We start from the raw sequence: 22959 nt of genomic DNA, 5'->3' as shown, positions 1-22959 counted from the left end.
TCGCGCCATGATAAAAAGCTTTTTTATGCCGGAAATTGAACGCCGTGATCTCCACAACATTTGATTCCAACAAGACGGCATTACTTGCCATACAGCCCGTGAAACCACCGTCGTTTCGGTGAGGAATCTATTCCTCATCTCCGACCAGTGGATTTGCCACCAAGATCATGTGATATCACAGTTGCGGTCTTTTATTTTTGGGGGTATGTAAAGTCTAAATGCAGTCTCGATTGAGGCATTGCAAGAGAACATTACTAAAGCTTTTCATGAGATACCAGTAAATCACTCGCAGTTGAGGCCAACATATGAAAAGGATCATCTTTAAAAAATAAACGTCATGAATGGTTCTACACAAAAATAATAAGTATTGCCCAATCAGTTTGAATTTTCGTTATTTTATTTCAATTTAAAAGCCGATACCTCTAAATTGACCACCATAATAGAATATATAAGTGCATATTATATATTATACACACATATGTATATAGTTACGCAACGCAATCAAGCATAACAATCATAAATCCCAGCGAGTCAAAAACATACCTCAAAATATTATCACAAAAGAAAAACAGAGCGCAATAAATTAGTATTTAATCTTCAAACGTAATCTGCAAACGTAAAATTAACATTTGTAATTATAGTTTATAAAAATAACTTATCATCAATAATATCAGTCAACAAGTTGGAAAATTTGGTATTTTTGTAGATGTGTGTTCAAAAAATAAAGTGAATTTGCAAATTTCGCAGGCTACCTGCATTCGACTTTCGATTATTATTTTATTTTTATCTTGGTACACTTGTCGCTTGTTTTTGAGAGGCATAAATATGACAAGTGTTTTGCGTGTTCGGCGATATTCTGTTATCGAAAAAAATGGATCAAAGTTGCATCAAAATGGAGTTAAGTGCTCGAAAACACTTGAAATGTTGACAGTGGCTTACGGTGAGAAGTACTCTGAGTCCAAGACATGTTTACAAGTAGTACAAGATCACAGAAGGTCAAGAAGATGTGATTGATGACGCTCGCTCTGGACGTCCCAGCACATCAATAACCGACGAAAATGTTGAGAAAGTGAAATTGTTATGGAGAATTGTCGAATCGCATATCGGATGGCTCATGCCATGCAATCTTTTCGGAAATTTTGAGCATGAAGTGTCTGGCAGCGAAGTTCGTCCCAAAATTGCCGAATTTTGACCAAAAACTACGTCAAATGAGCATTGCTGAGGAATTATTGAATGACGTCAATGATGACCTAAATTTTCTGAAAAGGATCATAACTGACGAATCATGGGTATATGATTATAACATCGAAACCAAAGCGGAATTGTCCCATTGGAAGAGTCCGGGAGAGCCAAGAGTCGATAGCAGAAAATCGCCGAACACGCAAAACACTTGTCTTATTTATGCCTCTCACAAACAAAATTGCCGAATTTTGACCAAAAACTATGTCAAATGAGCATCGCTCAGGAATTGTTGAATGATGCCAATGATGACCTAAATTACCTGGAAAGGGTCATAACTGACGAATCATGGGTATATGATTATGACATCGAAACCAAAGCGGAATTGTCCCAATGGAAGAGTCCGGGAGAGCTAAGAGTCGATAGCAGAAAATCGCCGAACACGCAAAAAACTTGTCTTATTTATGCCTTTCACAAACAAACTAAAAATGTTATATTGCCATAACTGTGAATATATCTTCCAGACGAGTGTACCAACATAAAAAAATTATAATCGAGAGTCGAATGTACGTAGCCCGCGAAATTTGAAAATTTGACTTATTTTTTTAATACACCTCGTATCTGCGGTTCACAGGTTACATGATTCAGTAGACCTTTGCGTTTCAAGGCACATATCATAAAATAGAGGAGTTGGATGCAATATTATATTTTTTCATTTCTATTAAATCCAATTTTTAAAATTTGTACCAACATACAGCCTTGCACAAATATTAAATAAACTCCGGTCAAACGAGCCTTCCCCAGCGAGCTGTGTCAGGAGATATCATTTACAAAAATTTGCATATGTATCGCTCAACAACATTTACGCCATTAGTCATTCGAAAATCTATTAACTTGCTTTCCGTCATATAAAACTTTTCACTACAACTAACAACCGAAAGCGCTGTTGTATAATATGGGTATAGATATGGGTGTATGCATATGTACATATGAACTAAGGATGCCAATCCCGAAAAGTTTGAAATATCGAATTGAAACAAGTACATAAAAACTGGTTTAATACACAATTTCATCAACATCACCGTTGCTCGATCCTTTATGCGAAACATTGGTCCAAAGTATTACAAACTTTGCTTACAATAAACGATTTTCAATTTCCAAGCAACTTGGTTTAATTTACTAATTGAAGCTTTATACTTCAGAAAGATCAGCCGGTTCTACATTTCGATTCGATTTGAAAAGCAAAACCATACACATCCCGATTGGTACTGTTCTCAATTCTGAGGGATATCGAAAACTTCGAGATACTATTTGAATCGTTTTCATTTGGATTCGATAATATATTTAATTCAGTATTGCTTCAGTTAAGTTAAGTTCATTAGTCTTATACAAATTCGAGAAAATTAAAAATATACTCACATATTTTCATAAAAAACATTCCACAACTACACCATATTTTCATAAATAAATATTTTTGATGGCTGAGATTCCAAACAGCTAACCTAAAATGAGCATGTTCGAATATTATTCGTGATGCATATTAAAATGAAACCTTTTGATGAGTATTTAGCAGCAAAATCTAAAATATGTAACTTTCTTTCCGATCATTTATGATTTGATTAACTGAATTTTTTTGAATATAATTTTTAAAGAAATATTTATGAAACAAAAGACTAGAGGAATAATGGATGAGAAATTGTTCTAACATTTTGGAAATTAAAGCGGAAGATTGGCAGGTGTTACTTGCCAATTACTAATTTTTTTCAAACCGAAAAAGTGTTGTCGGAAATCAATCAAAAAAAAAAATCGGTTTCATATGCAACAGGTTGAAGTTAAAATTCGAAGATTCCACTTCAAACGCTTTACTCTTCTCACATACTCACTTGTTCATTAGGTCGATAAGAAAAACACAATTTTATGGTTTAAAATACACTTTATTATTCAGTATAGACTCACTGAACATCAACACACTTGTTCCAACGAGATTCGAATTTATGAATTCCATCACTGAAGTGAGAACCTGAAAGGGCTGCAAAATACGCTTCCACAGCTGTTATGAACTCATCATTTAATCAAAAACGTGCGTGAGCAGCATGCATTTTTTTAGGTCAGGACGCAGATGAAAGACGCTTCGGGCCAAATCTAGAGCATACGGTGGATGCTCCAACGATTCAAACTTTAATTCATTGATTTTAGCCATTGTCAAAATGCTCTTATGACAAGTTGCATTGTCGTGATGAATCTTGTTTTTCTTTTTCAAACTGTTTTTTCAAAATTATTTTTCTTCAGTTGGTCTAAGAGGTTACAATAATATTCAGAATTTATTGTTTTAGCAGTTTGCAAGTAATTCTCAGACAAAATTCCTTTCTCATCCCAAAAAACTGATACTAACACTTTTTTGGCCGATTTTTGGACACGAACTCGTTTCGTAGCCGAAGAATCAGGTTTACACTACTCCCTAGTCTCTTGTTTTGATTTAAGATCATTGAGATAGGCGCAGGTCTTATCCATAGTGATGCATCGACGCATAAAATCCACTTTATCATTTCGAAAATGCTCATAAATTTAAAATGGTTTTATTTATGCTTTCAGTTGTTGAATTTTTACTATTAGTCCCGCGACGAATTCTAATATCCCGGGATTGCTTTGGCAATATCCTGAAATAACGTGGTAGAAATTTGCTGCAAATATTAGCCTGCTTTGTATGCACCCATAACATCGAAAGCCATTAGCTATAATCAACAGAGTGCTTATCATGGGTGAGAACATTTTTACAGCCGACTTTGTAACAATGCTTATACATACATACATATATTTTCCTATAAATAAAAAAAAACATTGTCATTAAAAAAATATTTAATACACACACACACATTGTTGCGAACCTTTGATGCCTGAGGCTCAAAATTTTGACGTCTCGCATATGTTCGGATACAAGTTGTCAATCAAATTATTCGCATGATAAAATACTGCAAACACAACAACGTTGCAAACAAATGGTACATACATACGCATATGAAAATAAAAAATATTCACAATTTTCGAATGGATAAGCACAGGCGCATACAAAACTCCACCATTTCTGGATGGCGTATGTAAGCAATTCATGATGTAAGGTATGCATGAAAAATAGTTTCGGCCATAATTTGATGTAAAACGGAAAAATTACGTAAATTGTTAATAGCTGTATGTTTAACGGACTGTCTGTATAATATTGATAAAAATATTGTTGTAAATAATTTTATAATAACATAAATTCGCACAGCAGTTAATATATAGCACTAGACATATCTGCGTTTCCGTCTGCAGCTGTTCGCCCCCTACCCTAAACTTTGTTTTATGATGTTTTCACTACTGATTATATTGTACTAAGGTTTCTTTTATGCGGTATACCCAAATGGATATGCGTAGCTCTCATTCGGTAGGGCCCGAGTTCGACACATCAAAATCAAAGAGACGGCATTCTCTAATAACGGTAGACAATGGCAATTCTTTGAGAGTTTTCTATCTGAAAAAGCTCCTCATAAAAAACCATTCATACAGGTCACTCCTTTTTTCAAACAACATCAACAAGCACCCAATTAAATTTCATTAATTTTATAATGATCAGGTAAAGAAGAGTCATATTTTTCAACTACTGCACTTGAAGTAACCATTGATATAGCACCATTAATAGAACGAATATGTGTGTTTACCAGTAAAAGATAGCAGTTTTAAAAAATTAGCTCTTTGGTATTGCAATTAAATTTCAAAATAAACAACTTTAAAATAGGCACACCTCTTCCTAAGGTATCCAAAGTTATTGAACTCTGGCTGAATATCGCTAAGAGTTAATTTATACGTAGTTACCTTGGATCCTCTGGAAACTCGAAAATTCCTAATTTGGCTGTGGTGCATACTATTACTACTACTAGATCTTCCCCTTAAAACCTTTTTGTACATCTATAAGCCAATCCCTTTAATGTGGCAGTTCATTTTTAAAGATCAGACAAACGATGCAGGTATGATGACCGCCACAAAAAATACCTTCGCTTTTATTACATATTCATATAGAAGATGTATAGATAGATAATATTGATAATATTATTTTCACCACACAGATTGCCGTCGCAGCAATTGAATGTTCAGCTTACGTGGACTCAAGACCCCCTGTCTGAAATTCTCGCCATCCTATTTATTTTTTTGTCTGCAGTTTTATCATCTTTTACTTACTACTAAGACATATAGCAACGTTGCTCAACACCAGCAGCGCCGACAGCATTGGGAAGGACCGCTCCGAGCCGTTTGATATCAACCGTGGTTTCAGACAGGGTGACTCGCTGTCGTGTGACTTCTTTAACCTGATGTTGGAGAGGATCGTACGAGCCGCAGAACTTAATCGCTCAGGCACAATATTTTCTAAGAGCGTACAATTGTTGGCGTATCCGGATGATATCGACATCATCGGCTTTAACAACCGCGCTGTTAGTTCTGCCTTCTCCAAACTGGATAAAGAGGCAAAGCGAATAGTTCTGGTGGTGAACGAGGACAAAACGAAGTACCTCCTGTCATCAAACAGTCGGCACACTTGCGTATCGGCACCCACGTCACTGTTGACAGTTATGATTTCGAGGTTGTAAAGGACTTCGTATAACTAGGAACCAGCATTAACACCGATAACAATGTCAGCCTTGAAATCCAACGAAGAATCTCTCTTGCCAACAAGTGTTACTTTGAACTAAGTAGGTACTTGAGTAGTAAAGCCCTCTCTCGACGAACAAAACTAACACTCTACAAGACTCTCATCATGACCGTCATAACGTATAGCGCAGAAGCGTGGACGATGACAACATCCGATGAAGCGACGTTTGGAGTGTTCGAGAGAAAGATTCTGCGTAAGATTTTTGGATCTTTGCACGTTGGCAACGGCGAATATCGCAGGCGATGGAACGATGAGCTGTATGAGCTTTACGGCGACATAGACATAGCGCAGCGAATAAAGATGCAGCGGCTATGTTGGCTGGGCCATGTCGTCCAAATTTTCGATGACGCTGAGGCATAATTGAGGTTCTATACCGTTAATGTGCCGAATTATCTCATCCTTTAGCTCTTGAATTGCTGCTGGTTTATCGACGTACACATTTTCTTTCAAATAACCCCAAAGAAAGAAGTCCAGCGGTGTCAAATCACATGATCTTGGCGGCCAATTGACATCGCCGCGACTTGAGATTATTCGGCCATCAAATTTTTCGCGCAAAAGAGCCATTGGTTCGTTAGCTGTGTGACAAGTGGCACCGTCCTGTTGAAACCACATAACGTCCAAATCCATATCTTCCAATTCGGACCATAAAAAGTTCGTGATCATCTCACGATAGCGAACACTATTCACAGTAACTGCCTGACCGGTCTCATTTTGGAAAAATACGGCTCAATGATGCCGCCAGCCCATAAACCGCACCAAACAGTCACTCTTTGTGGGTGCATTGGTTTTTCAATTGCACCTTGTAAGCGTGTAAATGGAAGTCTTTATGCATAATGTTCATCAACGACGAGCGTGAGAGGTGCAATTGTTGGGCACGACGACGAGTTGAGGTGGACGGCTCTTCAACCACACCATCGCGAACAGCAGCAATATTTTCTGCGCGAGCATGCGCACTGATGTTTTCACATTTCCTACAGACCCGGTTTGCTCAAACTTTTGCACAATTTTTCCGATTGTACGCACATTTGGACGATTAAATTGACCGAAAAAATCACGAAGTGCGCGATATGCATTTTGATTTGAACGCCCGTTTTCATAATAAGCTTGAATAATTTTAACGCGTTGCTCGATTGTCTTTATCCATGGTTCAACTAATTAACTCAAATGAGTTAGTCTGAAATTGAAAAATGTCTAATGAAATGCAGTAAAAGACTTGACGTTTAGGTGTGGTTCACATTCAACAGCGGCCCTTAAAATTTAACCACCCGTTACAAAGCTTCTATCAGAACTACAATAATAGTGAATGGATCTAGCCATCATGTAATTCCCCTTATCAATACAGATTCAAAGCAACGCATTGCGTGTGAGTACCTTTCAATAAATAACTCATAGTCGGATAAGTTTTTGAGCTTAGTTAGCTTCAAAGGGAAAGTGGAAAACGTAATAAATTTGCATTTCGGTATTTGTGAAAACTACAATGGAACCACTTTGGATATTTTTCTTCTAGTCGTTGGCATATATCTGCTCATGTTTCGATACAACTACATTCGTGTACCCAATAGATCATTTAATAGAAGAACTGCAGTAGTAGAGAAACTTCTAGTGGCTCAAAAGAAAACAAGGCGGGTAATTCAAAATTACCGAATAGTTCGTCAAAAAGAAACTCAGAAACTCCACAGGCATCAACGAACCAGGCAGTTATTTCTCCTTTGTGGGTCTTGCCAAAACCTCAAACGCCTATTTCCAACCGCAAAAGAAAGAAGTCAAAAGCAACTGTGTGAAATACCTTACCTCTCAAGCATGAAAGCCAGTTAACCGTCAGTTGTTGGTTATACCTCTGAATATATTTTCACCGTGGGCTCAGGCACTCTCACAATGAGCTTTGATTGTAGAGGTAAATCGTGCTGGAATGCGTTGGCGCTGTATGGCACTAAGTGTACGATTGAAATTTATTATTTAATAAGCTCTCTGAGATGTGTAGTTGACAAACTTATGATAAATTAAGGCGCAGCTTGCAGTATATTTCCAGGGGGGAATGAATTTAATCCGAAGTGGCTTAAGCACACGGAAATGTTTTGTTCTATTTACTATAAAATACAAATAGTTACACTCACCCGTTTCAAGGCACATGCAAGCATACTGAGATTAGTGGAAGTATGTACGAATGTCAGAAGCTATCCCCCATATAACTTTCAAACATCGGTTGTTAATCCTATAAAGTCGCAGTTTCAATATCCCCATTTCTGCAGTCAAGTTTGTTTTTTGTTTTTTTTATTTTGAACGAAGGTGCCCTTTAACTTCAGCGCAAAGAGGAAAGCGAGTTGACTTTGAAATTCGGGGTACGCCGATAAGAACTCGAGATGAATAGAATAAGCTCGAGTGTCAATCGTTCGTGGCTGGCTAATATTCTAAATTAGAAACAAAAGTAAATTCACGCGAAATTCAAATAAATTCCTATCCTGCGTGCAATAAAATTACGAACTGGTAAGAAAGAATCCAGAAATAAGCAAAGGAGTGCTATGAACTGCATAGTGGTGTACAACTACACTATACGGTTAGTTAACTTTGCTAAGGGGCCGTAACAAAAATATTTGGCAATCGGCCCTGTGCCTATGAAGCTTAGTTTATATACAGAATTTATTGAAATCTTCATGCGCTTTAGTATATTTAAATCCACCTAAGCAAGGACGTTGGATTTCCTAACCGCTAAACTGATAGCCGAGATAAAACTCGGTCATTAATCTTAATACAATTGGCCTTTGACAATGCAATTGCAACAGCTTAATTGAAGCAATTAGACCAAATTAATATGCATGGCCAATGAAGTACAGCTTTCTATATCACTACGAACTTATGCATGCAAACACACAATTGTACTCGTATATATGTATGTATGTAAATACGTAGCCTTTAGGAAATGCGAGCATTCCGCTATAAAAGAAATAATTCTCTTTGTTGGACAGTTCGTTTCCTTTTAACACACGATGCCATTCCTTCTCGCTGATTTCCGAAAATCTAGGGCAATATTCCGCAAAGTATCTCATAAAATGAATGCGAAATCCTTTTCCAAAACTTCTCTTGTAATGCAGGCAAAAACATGTCAGCAAAATCTTATGGATTGTAAAGGATAGTCTGTATAGTGGTTTTTCAGCTACAGATTGGTTGGAAGTATTTAAGTAATTTGCGTGTTAGTAATCTTTGTAGCCAAATTTCTCGTTACGCAAAACTTTTTTTGTGGAAAAATATTATTAAACTTTTCACCTTTTAAGTAGCGCACAATGAATACAAAATGCACTTCATAGTGGCTGAAGGTTGCGGCGACATTCGAGTATATTGGCGCTCACAGTCACCAACCTAAACGAAGGCCCGATTCAGCTATTACGATGAAACTAATGAGAGTCCCATTTAAATGAATTCTCAGCACCCTTCCATTCCACAGTATTGTAGAATTTATCTTCGGATTTTGGATAAATTCCGCAGAATCGTGTCAGCTGATTGCTCCTTACTACACAGTGTTGCCAAACAGTACATTTCGAAATCATTTACAAAATAAACTTAGAAAAATTTGAATTTTTATTAAAATAACTTAAGAACAATGTTGAATAATGTTAATTATAGATAAATGAACTATTTGCATTTGTTGGTTTTAGGCTTTGGTATGTGTGTATATGCAAAAATAAGAATGGAATGTATTGTGTAAATATGTAACTAAAAGAACGCATTTCCTTTCTACGAAATAAATTTTGCTTAATTTTGTGTGTCCTACGGACCTGCGGTACTAAAGGGTTTTTCAGTAAGAGCGCTTCAACTTTTGAACTTTTTTGAATAAAACACAAACGGTTTGACTTTTTTAACTAATTTTTTTTTTTATTATCGAGTTTGAACATATATATTTAAGTATGAAATTCGATTTCTTTTGCATGACCACCGCGTGCACGTTTTACGAAGTCCAATCGTTGAACCCAATTTTCGACCACTCTTTTGCATAAATCGGCCGAAATTCCAGCAATTTCGCGTTCAATATTGGTTCTGAGCTCACAAATCGTCGCCGGATTGTTACTGTAGACCAATGACTTTACATAACCCCAAAACGGGACGGCTTGTTAAATGGACCGTAAAATGGCCGTAATGCTCTTAAAGTAGCAACAACAGAACGATTATTTTCATAAAAAATTTGCGCGATTTGCAATCGTTGCTCAAGTGTGTAGCGTTCCATGATGAAATGTATACTAATGAAGTTTACAAATGACAAGCGAAAAATAAAAAATATTGCGTCGTTCGCCCTCCCTATCGGAAAACAGTTGAAGCGCACCTATTAAAAAACCCTATACAATACTTTGGGCCCTATATAAATACGTCAGAACGATGCAGGGTTCGGCCTTCGACGTGTAACCAACTTCAGACCGCTCGCGCACGTGATGCACGGGATGGATGCACAGTAATGGATTTCAAGCGTAATACTGTGATTGCATTATATTTGATTCAAAGTCAAGCCTTACAAGATCTAAACGGCGCATTATCTCACACCAAAGCAGCAACAAGTCAGACTCTCTCCATTTGAGAACGCGAAGGAGTTGCTTCGCTTGGCTGAAAGCGGTTAAGTTCCGAACATTGTGTTTTTTGACCAGAAAATTTTTCAAATTGAACAATTTGTAAACTTCCAAACCGATAGGGTTTATTTAACCGACCGTTCATACGAGAATTTGAGTAATCGATTGGCAACCAGGGGGCAGCACCCGCCACAAGTAATGGTTTGGGCCGCTGTAACCGCAGATGGGCGCTCTCCGAACGTTTTCATAGAGCCCGGCGTCAAGATATATGCGAAATATTATCGAAAAAGTATTCTGGAGGTTGCTTTAAAGCCGTCGGCAGACAAACATTTCGGTGGCAGATCACGGACGTTTCAACAAGATTCGGCACCGTCTCACAAACCTGAGTAAACCTAGAATGGCTAAAAAACAACGTTCCGAACTTCGTAACGTCCACACAATGGCTCTCAAATTCACCAGACGCGAATCCGATGTATTATTCTCTTTGTGCCACTTTCGAGAGGAAGGTCCGAACTAAAAGAGTCATCAGTCTCGAGTGGGCCAAAATACCTGCGAGTCACATTCAACCAGCATGCGATTCGTTTCTGGACCATCTCGAGACCATAATCGAGGCAAAAGGTAGCCGTATTAAGCAAACATAAATTGATTCTTAATTTTGTATTATTTTCACACATTTTTTACTTTGAATTGAATAAAAGTAATTTTCCAAACTAAATTTATGGCCTTTTTAATAGGTTACACTTCGAGTGTCGGACCCTGTAGATTAACCCTTAGGCTGAAAGGTCCCAGGCCTAATAAAGAAAACACGTTTCTTTTGTTCAGAATTAGCTTTATTCCCCAACGTAATTTCCATCAAGAACAACCCACTATTTCCGACGTCGCTCTCTCATTTCAATACCACTTTTGTAGAACGATTTACCGTTTGCCTCAAAATAGGTTTCAGTTTCAGCGGTATCCTCTTCGGTCATTAACTTAGGACTGCGGTGGATGTGGGAGCAATTCCAAGTTCAATTAATGTAGTTTTGCCATTGTTTTGATTAATAGAAAGTGAGCAAATGCGAACTAGCGTCACTCTTAGCACAATAACCCACGAAGTACTGAATAGAATATCACGAAATTTTAACAGTTGTCCTTTTAAGGTTAGTACTAAGTGAAAAGAGGTGAATGCAATAAAATTAGTGCCATCTATGAGGTAGACCCAGGACTTTTCAGCCAATGTATTAGGTACATACACACTTAAATACTCAGAATGTTTAGAGGTGTCGAGTTAGCTACGTCTGGGATCTACATCGAACATGTGCACTTCTAAATGGTGGAATATTCGAGCACAAAGTTGCATATTTCACAATATATTATTCTTTGTCAATCGTAGTTTGATTTTAGAAATGGGCTAAATTGGTAATTAGCCACGCCCATTTCCCATATAACGTTAAGTTTCAGAAAAGAAAAACAATATTGGTGCATCTATTATAAACGAAGTTAAATTATTCAAATTTGGTACAAATGATGAACCCAAAGAGAGCTGAACTTCTGAAAATAAATACGACACACGGACAATTTTGAAACATGGGTGATGCCGCGCCCACTTTTGGGTAAAAGAGTGTATCTCAATGAAATTTTTAACACTCAACAAAAATCCTTTGTTATTGGATGATGACTGGCCAACCCAGTTGACTTAGGTTTATCCGCAAAATTGAAACTCGAAATTAGATCCAAAAACTAATTCTTTATTTTATAAAAACGTACAATATTTAGACCCGAGGCAAAAAAAGGGCGACGAAGTAATTTGCTTAATTTAATTACAAGTACCGGGGGAGCCGTGATGGTAAACGAAAACGAAACTGTATCAAACTGTATCAAAAGGTGCGTAGGCTGGTCCTTTTATAATGGTTTTGGGCACCGCTATCCCTTTATCGATGCTAGGTGAAGGGAAGATCATGCGAAGACGATGCGACGTGGGATTTATGTTATTTTTCGGCATACATATGTATCGATGTGCATGTATGTTGTTGGCAATGCAGATGTACTAAATTCTGCACAAAATGATGATCAGTTAGTGATAACAACAATGTGTAAAGCAGCGAAGAGCGAAGTGAACGATGAAATGAAATGTGAGCGATTACAACAATATGTAAAGCAGCGAAGAGCGAAGTGAACGATGAAATGAAATGTGAGCGATAACAACAATATGTAAAGCAGCGAAGAGCGAAGTGAACGATGAAATGAAATGTGAGCGATAGAGAAGTGAAAGGAATAGGGTGAGCCCAAAATTGTGGGTGATGCGAAAATAAAGTTAGGGTGAGCCCAAAATGTGGGTGATGCGAAAATAAACCTTAAACCCTTAACATCCTCCCCCGGTTGGAGTCAACTACTCCAAAATAATCAGCAAATTATACTTAAATTATACATAAATGCTTGTGTGGACAAGTTGGGTACAACTTCTAAGTGTACTGCCTTAGTTACAAAACAAATAAATACTGCAATATAAGACTTAATTGGTGAACGGCCGCGAATTCGTTGAGTTATAAGGACAGGTCCACAATAATCCACTCCTGTCACTTCGAACGGGTAAGTTTGCTGGACTCGATCGGCTGGAAGATGCCCCATAATTTGCTCATCAATAATTGGGTTACTGCGGTAGCATAATACGCAATCGTGAATTACCCTTCTTATAACATGGTGTGCGTTTGTTATCCAGAACTTGTCTCTCAAAATGTTTTGAAGCGTTTGGACTCCGGCGTGCAAGTGATGATGATGAAAATGTCGAATTAATGTATTTACAAATGCGTGTGATGATGGAAGTAGAATTGGATGTTTACTGTTAAAAGGCAATAATGAATTTTTAAGTCGCCCTCCAACTCTGAGTAAGTTCTTATGCAAGAATGGCGATAATGAAATTAGCTTTGAGTTGCGATGTTGTTCTCCAATCTCAATGGCGTGGATGTCTTCTGAAAATGAAATATATTGAATGTGTCTGCATATCAATTCTAATGCTTCATCCATTTCAGATGCCGATATGTTGATGCAATCATTAACTGATGACTGCTTTCGACATCCACGAATAAATCGACTTACATAAGCAAAAATTCTCAGCAATTTCATGTAGCTATTAACATACTTGTATTTACTAATGAAGTCAGAAGTTGGAATAGCAATTAATGCAGTTCTTTGAAGTCGCTGTTCTGGTAATTCGTTTTGTGATACATGCACTGCTGAAGGCCAATAATCACAGCTCCGTTGGATGAATTCTGGTCCATGCCACCAAAGTGTATTTTGTAAAAGTTCGCTGGCACATGCTCCACGTGATACAATATCAGCGGGATTCTGGTCTGTTGGTACGTGATTCCAGGAAAAGGTTTTCGTTAATTGTTGTATTTTTGCTACCCTGTTGGCCACAAAAACGTTCCATCTCGACGGTTCACCTGCTATCCAAGCAAGCGCAATTGTGCTATCTGACCAGCAGTATACATTTGCGCCTGGAAGATTGAGTATGTTGTTAACTGCTGACATCAGTTCTGCGGCCATTAGGGCTGCACAAAGTTCTAGCCTAGGTAATGTAATCTCTTTCGTTGGTGCCACTCGAGATTTAGCACAGAGTAGTGACGAATGCTCACCATATGCATCACTCCATGCTGCATACACACATGCTCCATATGCCTTAGTGCTTGCATCTGCAAATGCGTGAAGTTTACTATCGATATCAATATTAGCATACCTGGGTATTTTTAATGTTTGTAAAAGCGGTAGTTGTTTATTGAATAGTTCCCAATGAACCTTGATCCCGGGTGGGACCTCATCATCCCATGGCGACTTCAGCTTCCACAGTTGTTGCATCAAAATTTTGCATGTTACAATCAGAGGATTGAGGAGACCTATCGGATCAAAAAAACTTGCCAATTTTGATAGAATTGAACGCTTTGTAGTTTTAACGCTATTATCCGCTACCAAATGAAATAGAAAGCAATCCTCAACTGGTGACCATTTTAACCCTAACGTTTTTACAAACTCAGTGTCATGGAAACGAATTGTCTCTTCTTTGTCTTCTGGTAAAATATCGGCAACAATTTCGGATGCGTTCGATGCAAATTTTCGTAAAGGAAATCCCGCGCAATTCAGTAAGTTTATGGTTTGATTTTTGATTTCGATGACCTCGCCGATACTAGCTGCGCCGCTTATTAAATTGTCTACATAGAAGTCGCTTAGTGTTACCTTTGATCCGATTGGGTAAGTTTTCGCTTCATCAATTGCCAGCTGTTGAAGGCATTTTACAGCAAGGTACGGTGCGCAACTAGTTCCATAAGTAACTGTTTGTAGCTGATATGTGGTAAGTGGTTGTTGAGAGGTAGGGCGCCAGAAAATGCATTGCCATTGGGTATCTCGTTCGTCGACCCAGATTTGCCTATACATTTTGGCAATGTCAGCCATAATGACATATTTGTGTCTTCTGAATCGGGTCAAAATTGTGAATATCGTATCTTGTAGCTGGGGACCAACTCTCAACATGTCGTTTAGGCAATATCCATTTGAGGTTTTGCAGGAGGCGTCAAAGACTACCCGCAGCTTAGTAGTCGAGCTGTCAAGTTTTGTGACCCCGTGGTGGGGAATATAGTTTAGGCGATTTCTTGGTGAATATTCCAAATTAACTGGAATCATATGCTTCATATTGATATATTCTTCCATGAATTCATTGTAATCTCTGCGAAGATTTGAGTTTTGGTTCAGTTTGGATTCTAACGAAAACATTCTTTTGCCTGCGGTTTCTTCTGAAGTACCCAGGTGATGCGGTTCTTCACGAAATGGAAGGCGAACAATGAACTTATTGGTAAAGGGACATCTGTGAGTAGTAGAGCTGAAATAGGATTCACATTCGAGCTCATCCGATGATAGAGTCGACGATGACGATGCTGGAATGTCTTCGATTGCCCAAAACCTTTCCAGGAGCTTATCTAAAATGGACTCTGATGTGACTGATGTGAATGCTTTGTATGGAGGTGATGGATCAGCTGCTGATGTTACGTGCGCAGGAATTGCACCTGCAACCACCCAACCAAATTTGGTATTTTGTATTACTGGACCATTGAGACGTATTTGGCCCTTACTAAGTATCTCAAAAAATAATCCTGCTCCAATGAGTATGTCAATTTGTCCTGGTATGTTGAATGTCGGATCAGCGATGGAAATGGTATCTGGAATCGAAATGGTTGACTGATCGATGCGACGACTAGGTTGACATGACGTAATGGATGGTATGATTAGTGCATCAATGGTAGCACTATACTCTTCGGTTAGAGATTTAATCGTTATGCAACATAAATGTTGTGCCTTTGCTCTCCTTTGACCTATTCCACTGACGTCGATATCTACGCCCTTTCGAGTTACTCTTAAATGTTGTGCCAATTTCTCCGTGATGAAATGCAGTTGAGATCCGGAATCTAGCAGAGCGCGAGCTCGGATGCTCACTCCCCGAGAATTAAAAACATGAATAATTGCTGTTCCAAGAATAACTTCTGATTGATCGAGACTCACCTTAAGAGCAGATGATGAGAGCAAACCTGCTCTTGGTGATACGTTGGTAATGGCTGAATCATTTCGATGTAATAGTGTATGGTGTTTTACATTGCAGTGTTTACAGCGATGGACTGAAGGACAATCATTCGATTTATGACCTGATCCAAGGCAATTCAAGCACAAGTTCAGTCCTTTCACACAGTTATATCTTGCAAGTGGATCCATGGCACGGAACGTGTCGCATTTGAAGGCATTATGATGGGGAACCGCATTGCAAAATTCACACTTTGCTTGTTTGGTACTCACCATGGCCCATTTTTCGTCACGTTTGTTGTGCCTATGTGTTGTTAGCTGAGTTCTTGGTACGAGTGTTTTAGGCTGCCCGGCTTCCAAAATATCTGCAATTTGACAACGACGTTCTAAGAATTTTGCTAAGTCCTCCCAAGTGGGCAGTTGAAAACTCATGGCAGTTGATCGCTGATCAAACAAGTGGGTAACCTCTTCCTCCCACTTGGCCTTCGTGTCTGTATTGAGCTTTGAGGATACCAGATGCAAGAGTATGCCATCTGATACTTGCTGATTTGAAGCTAGTGATTGCACAGCTCGTAAGTTGGTATTGACGACGTCTATGAACGCCCTCATCGATGATGCATTCGGCCTTGTTTCTCCCTGTACTTCGAAAATATGTTGGATATGAGCTTGGAAAATTAGCCGCTTGTTTCCATATCTAGACTGTAACAGATCCAACGCCTTGATATAATTATCATCGGTCACCTCAAACGATTGTATGAGGCTAGCTGCTGAGTCGACGAGACATGATCGGAGGTACTGAAACTTCTCGATGTTTGCTAATTGGCTGTTGTTGTGAACGAGCGCTAAAAACATGTTGTAAAAATCCATCCAATTTCGATGATGACCATTGAATTTCGTGAGTTGAAGTTTCGGAAGGTTGACTCGATGTGACGGAGATGCAATCGCTGTGCTGTTGAATATAGTTTCTCGGCGTGCGGGGTTAAGCACATTTATGCGCTGCACTATGATTGCCTTCGCTGCACAAAAGGATTCATCGAATGTATCCCGATGTGGTTGATTGAGTTCTTCATCGTTCATTAGCTCCAATTCTGATTGTAGATGGTGAAATGATTCGTACTGACGTTCCAGTACCGATAATTTTGCCTCCAGCTCGTGCACGGAGATACTGCTAAGATGCGGAAGTATGCGTTCGATGTTGATTCTATCCAGAATTTGTTGACGCTGTTTGACCTTGATGCGGTACTCATTTTGCGTTTTCAAATGAGCAGACGCATCATTAGCCTGAGACCACACGGATTGGGAAGTTCGTGGTGTTCCCGCCTCATGATGCACCGAATCGCTTTCTCTAAAGGGGGTTGTTGATGGTGGTGACGTATCCGCAGGTATATTGTGAGGCTCCATTTCCAATACTTGTATGTGTTGATTAAAAACTTAAGTCAATTGGTTGACAACGATGGCGATGGCCAGCTCTTCAATCCGGCTCGAAGGACCAATTTATGGATGATGACTGGCCAACCCAGTTGACTTAGGTTTATCCGCAAAATTGAAACTCGAAATTAGATCCAAAAACTAATTCTTTATTTTATAAAAACGTACAATATTTAGACCCGAGGCAAAAAAAGGGCGACGAAGTAATTTGCTTAATTTAATTACAAGTACCGGGGGAGCCGTGATGGTAAACGAAAACGAAACTGTATCAAACTGTATCAAAAGGTGCGTAGGCTGGTCCTTTTATAATGGTTTTGGGCACCGCTATCCCTTTATCGATGCTAGGTGAAGGGAAGATCATGCGAAGACGATGCGACGTGGGATTTATGTTATTTTTCGGCATACATATGTATCGATGTGCATGTATGTTGTTGGCAATGCAGATGTACTAAATTCTGCACAAAATGATGATCAGTTAGTGATAACAACAATGTGTAAAGCAGCGAAGAGCGAAGTGAACGATGAAATGAAATGTGAGCGATTACAACAATATGTAAAGCAGCGAAGAGCGAAGTGAACGATGAAATGAAATGTGAGCGATAACAACAATATGTAAAGCAGCGAAGAGCGAAGTGAACGATGAAATGAAATGTGAGCGATAGAGAAGTGAAAGGAATAGGGTGAGCCCAAAATTGTGGGTGATGCGAAAATAAAGTTAGGGTGAGCCCAAAATGTGGGTGATGCGAAAATAAACCTTAAACCCTTAACAGTTATATTTATATGTACGTATTTGAATATAACTCAACAAGCTTTGGGAATCCTAGTATGAAACTTCAGGAACCATTTCTCAGCTATTAATGAAAAAATATGATGAAAAATATGTTTTTTAAAGGACAAAAAATGTTTTCCAATAATTTTCAACATAAAAATAATTTTTTAGTAGATACGCTTTAAAGTTTATATATTTCAAAAAATCAAAACAAAATTTTTTTAAATGTTTAAAAGAACCGAAATATTCTTCAGTTTACTTTTTATTATACTTAAGCCCGCAAATAAACCAATTTTCAGAAAAATTTGAGACAATATTCAAAACTTGGATCAGTTGATATGGAGTAGCTTATATTTTGAGGATGGTGATCTTTGTTTTTAAAAAATGTATCTACTCCAAAATTAAAATTGCGCAAAAAATATTGAAATAGAACCTTCTGAAAAATGTATAGAGAAACTGTTGGCTACGCAAGTATTAAAGGCGGACGGCTTGGAGGTTCCGCTCCGAGAAAGTGAGGCCTTTCCTTTTAGGAAATTTTGCAAGATTTTATTGCGGAAGTGCTTTCGCTAAAATATGGACTTATTCTAAATGATAAGGAAATTAGTTTTGTGTTCCGCTGTCTATCATTCAAAACCCTGGTTAAATACTTCATTAGTTATTTTCCAGGTTACATTTACGGGTTTCAGTTTAACAAAAAAAGGACCCTTTATGTTTTTTATCTGATCACAGTCTAATAAAAAACTTCACAAGTGTTGACTATAATTATTAAAATTTAGTGGCGAACCACTGGTTCCAATGGCTCCAAATGATCCCATTAAAACCACCTAATCAATAATTCTAAAGGCCCTATTGGTTTTTCAATGACGAGAAAATGTTATATGTTTACAGCAGAACTCATTGGCTGTGGTATCAGTTGTACTGGCAATAAAGAGAACCAGTTCAGGTTTACTGTTGACATTTCCTGCAGGGAGCATGCAGTATCATATAGGATATATTAATTATGTATAAATATGTGCGTTTGTATGTTTAAGTGTGCATCTTTGACTTTAATTATTAAACGATAAATTCGCTTAATAAACTGATGACAGAATGATAATGAGTGGCTCAGGAGTATATACTTATATATATTTACTTAAATATTTTTAACTACGTTGAAGTTTTTAATTGGATTATGTTTTATCATGCTGGGTGATAAATAATAATTGATGTTTGAAAGTGAGTGGCTTAATAACAACATATGCACTAGAATCTCAGTACTACTTTTACAAGGGAGAGAGAGTCAAATAAACTCTATGAGATTCTTGCCACCTCTGGCATTACACTTCTTAAGGCTTTTATCGGCTTCTTCGCAGATAACTAAAAACCTGTAGCGGGGCAGTAATTATTAACAATTAGGAATGCTACATGACGTGCATTTTATTTATTTATCTTCTTTATATTTTTTTAATTTTTTTCATAAAAATAAATACATTTAAAACCTCTTTTCATCTGGTTGGGTTATAATAAAATTATTTGCACATATGCCTGGTGGTAAAGCTGATGATACTATATACCTCCCAAAATATAATACTCTCTTTTTACTGCTTCTTGACATTGTGTATGAAACACCTGTAGAGTAAATATTTTTTTGATTCTCGTTATCCACAAAATTATAATATTACTGCTTCACTGATTACGAAAGTTTTAGCCAAAAATATCGCGCGATAATAAAAAACGATAATTTTTTTTAATTCTTCTTAGCCTGCAACTTCACGCACTATAAATAAATAATACATAAATAAATAATTGGCGCATACACTTCTGTGAGGTGTTTGGCCGAGCTCCTTGGTTTTTTTATTAAGAGCCTTTTCATGGCAGAAATACACTCGGAGGATTTCCATATCCAGCCGAGGGGTGACCGCTATTAAAAACAACTTGTTCTATCATTTTGCTGTTTCATGCACGGAGATTCGAGCATTCGCACTCCCCGAATGGTAGCTCCGGACCAATCCATTCGCCTGCGGCGACCGCACTTTCATAAACCTCTAGCACTTATTTGACTAACAAAATGTAATATTGCGATGGTGAATAACCTCAAGACATCCTAAATTATATTTACGATAAGATAATCGCTACTGTGCGCACTAGAGGGTAGTTGTAGAATTACCGAATCTACTTAACACATGGGCTGAAATGCCCCTTAAAATTTGCTTTATTTTCCTCTGTGAACAGCCAATGGTCGCAGGAAGCCATTGTTTTGATTGACTTGTGACGCGGTGCGTTGTCTGCGATCATGATTCAATTATTAAAGGTTTGCTCACTAGTGACATTCGGTTTCTGATACTCCCTTACAAAAGATTATATTTAAGAAGGTGAATAAAGTGGAACAAATTAAATCCTTTTTGGTAAAAATGGTAGCAAACAAGTATTTTCTTACTTAAATGGAACAAACTGTGAACGGTTTAAAAAATTAATTTTAATATATTTGAATGTAAATAATGATACAAATAGAAGTTATTAGCAGAAATTGCCAAGTCTATTATTAAAACAAGAGATTATTTCACTTAATCCAAGATTTTATTTTGTGAATTAATTATTCAATTTAAAACCGGTCGCGAAATTGCGAAGCTTCGCCAATATGAAACTATTTTATTAAAAATAAATAATTAATTGGCACGTACAATTCTGTTAGTTGTTTGGCCGAGATCCTCCAGCCTTGATGTAGCTCGTGCCTTGATGTTGTTCCACAAATGGACTACAGTTTTAAGCCGATTCTGGCAGATGGTTTTTTATGAGAAGCTTCCTCATGCTGGTACTGTGCTCTGCTAAGCCTCCTCTGGACACTTCATCCATCCATAGTAAGGTGGGCTCATTGGAAAAAATGTTTGACAATCTCAACTTTTTTATAATGAGGTATGCAATGTTATCGGTCGAGTCGGGACTATCCAATTATTCTCCCTGACGTAACTCTTTGGGAAATGCTAGCTCTTTGGAAAACGTGAATTCCTTCTAAATCAACACATCACAAGAAATAACGTTTGGTAAATTCTCCACTCATTGATCTTGGATTACGTCAAATACTCTATCCTGACTTAAGTGGTATGTATTCCATGCCATACTACCATAGTCCTGAACATGCCGATGAAACTCTTGAGCGAGTTGTTGCTCGTAAGCAGACCATTTTGAAAATGAATTGTTTTTTCTACAAATTTTACTTTTCCTCCACTTTTACTCAAAATATCTAGAGCTAGCAACCCAGTGTCTTGCTAAGGGAGCTAATTTACCAAGAGAGAACGAGAAAGCTGCTTACTGAGCAAATCTTTTATCATTGAAACATGTTCTGCGATCACGTTTGAAATAAGCAAACTATCGTTTTATTGTTGTCTCTGATGGAGAGTCCCTATAACACTTTTTAAGCCATTGCTTCACTTGAAGTGTATTTTTTCCCCATCATTTAAAATAAATGTAAAACTAGTATTAACAAAAGTAGCGTCACTAATAGCGTCATGAAATTTTAACATCTATCTTTTCGAGGTTAGTACTGACTGAAAAAGAGGTGAGTGCAATAAAATGTGTGTCATCTATGTGCTAGGCCTGGGACTTTTCAGCTCATGTGTTATCGTAAGTGGATGAGAGATTAACCCTTTCAAGACCAGTTTGCGTTAATTATATGATTACGTATATTAAAACTAAAAATAACAGTACCAGTCTTCATACCAACTTGCGCATATTTAATACAAATGCCAAATCTGTCCTCTTATATAGTTGCACCATATGGAAAGTAACCGGGAAACGCTCAACAGAAGCTGAAATTAACTCTCTTGTTTCTTGCGTGGCACGAACTGGGATATATAGCTCAAACCCGTATCCGTTGGCGAAGAGGCGTAGCTGACGCCCTAAGCTCCAATAAGAGTTAAATAAAAAATATGTATATAATATTAAGGAAAACAATGCTTATATACAATATTATTTCCAAATGGCTTAACTTTAAAGCCGAGATAAAAAATTTAAAAGCTTAAAAGTATTTAGTGCTTATTTAACCAATTTTCGATACTACTTTAACATCATGCATAGGTGCTTAAAGGGTCTTCCAAAAGGCACCCCGAGATGTTGTTTTAAAATAAAAGATGAACAAATTTAGATTACTTCAGGTTTCACTATTTTTATTCAAAATATAGCTTTTAACAATTATACAATCATTCACACCTTATTTGATACAGATACGATTTTTTTGTAAAGTGTTCTTTGTTTCATAATATTTTGCGAAAATGGAAAAACAAAATATGCAGATATTTTATATATTTTGCTTTATCTCAACATAAAATACATAAAAGTGTCCACACATTTCATGGTAATGCAAAAAAACAAAAACTTACAAATAATTCACGTCGTATCTGTACCAAATAAGGTGGGGGTGACTGTATATGAAAAATTGCCTCATTTAAATATCCCCCATGAGCACGTTCACAGGTAAAATCCGCCAAACAGTCGATTCATGAGAGCCGCATTGTTGAGAACGTCGAGATATCGACGTTAAGGGTGGTTCAACAACACTTTGGGTTGTAGCAGAAATATTCTCAACATAATGTCCAGGATATGGTCTGTCAGTCTTTTTTCTATACCCTCGAACACCAGTTTCTTAAAATGTTTTCACGAACCTTTGAATCAGACGATTATTTTCACCAACAAAAACTCGGACTTTGTGTAAAATTGTGCATCTAAATTGTAGAAATATCGAAGAAGAAAAAATTGTTTACCGTCTAGTAATTATTCACCATGAAGCAATAATTAAAGGTGATGTAAGTAGCCAATTTTCACCCTGTGTTAGCCAT

The 22959-nt window shown here is 37.5% G+C and overlaps 2 protein-coding genes across 2 annotated transcripts in view; one reads left to right on the top strand and one right to left on the bottom strand.

Annotated features, from left to right (window-relative positions):
- LOC129240510 (ammonium transporter Rh type B-B-like) overlaps nt 1-22959 on the top strand; it is an 89638-nt gene that overhangs the window by 5582 nt on the left and 61097 nt on the right. The window lies entirely within an intron of this gene.
- On the bottom strand, nt 13895-16671 carry LOC129240509 (uncharacterized). Its single transcript, XM_054876357.1, has 2 exons — nt 14620-16671; nt 13895-14081 (listed from the first exon to the last, which is right to left on the bottom strand). Exons 1-2 carry the CDS (start codon nt 16558-16560, stop codon nt 13953-13955), a joined length of 2070 nt encoding a protein of 689 aa, XP_054732332.1. The 5' UTR covers nt 16561-16671; the 3' UTR covers nt 13895-13952.

This window comes from Anastrepha obliqua, chromosome 3 (genome assembly GCF_027943255.1).
Source record: "Anastrepha obliqua isolate idAnaObli1 chromosome 3, idAnaObli1_1.0, whole genome shotgun sequence".
Taxonomy (NCBI): domain Eukaryota; kingdom Metazoa; phylum Arthropoda; class Insecta; order Diptera; family Tephritidae; genus Anastrepha; species Anastrepha obliqua.
Note: the sequence above shows the minus strand (reverse complement) of the source record. Positions and strands in the feature narration are given on the sequence as shown.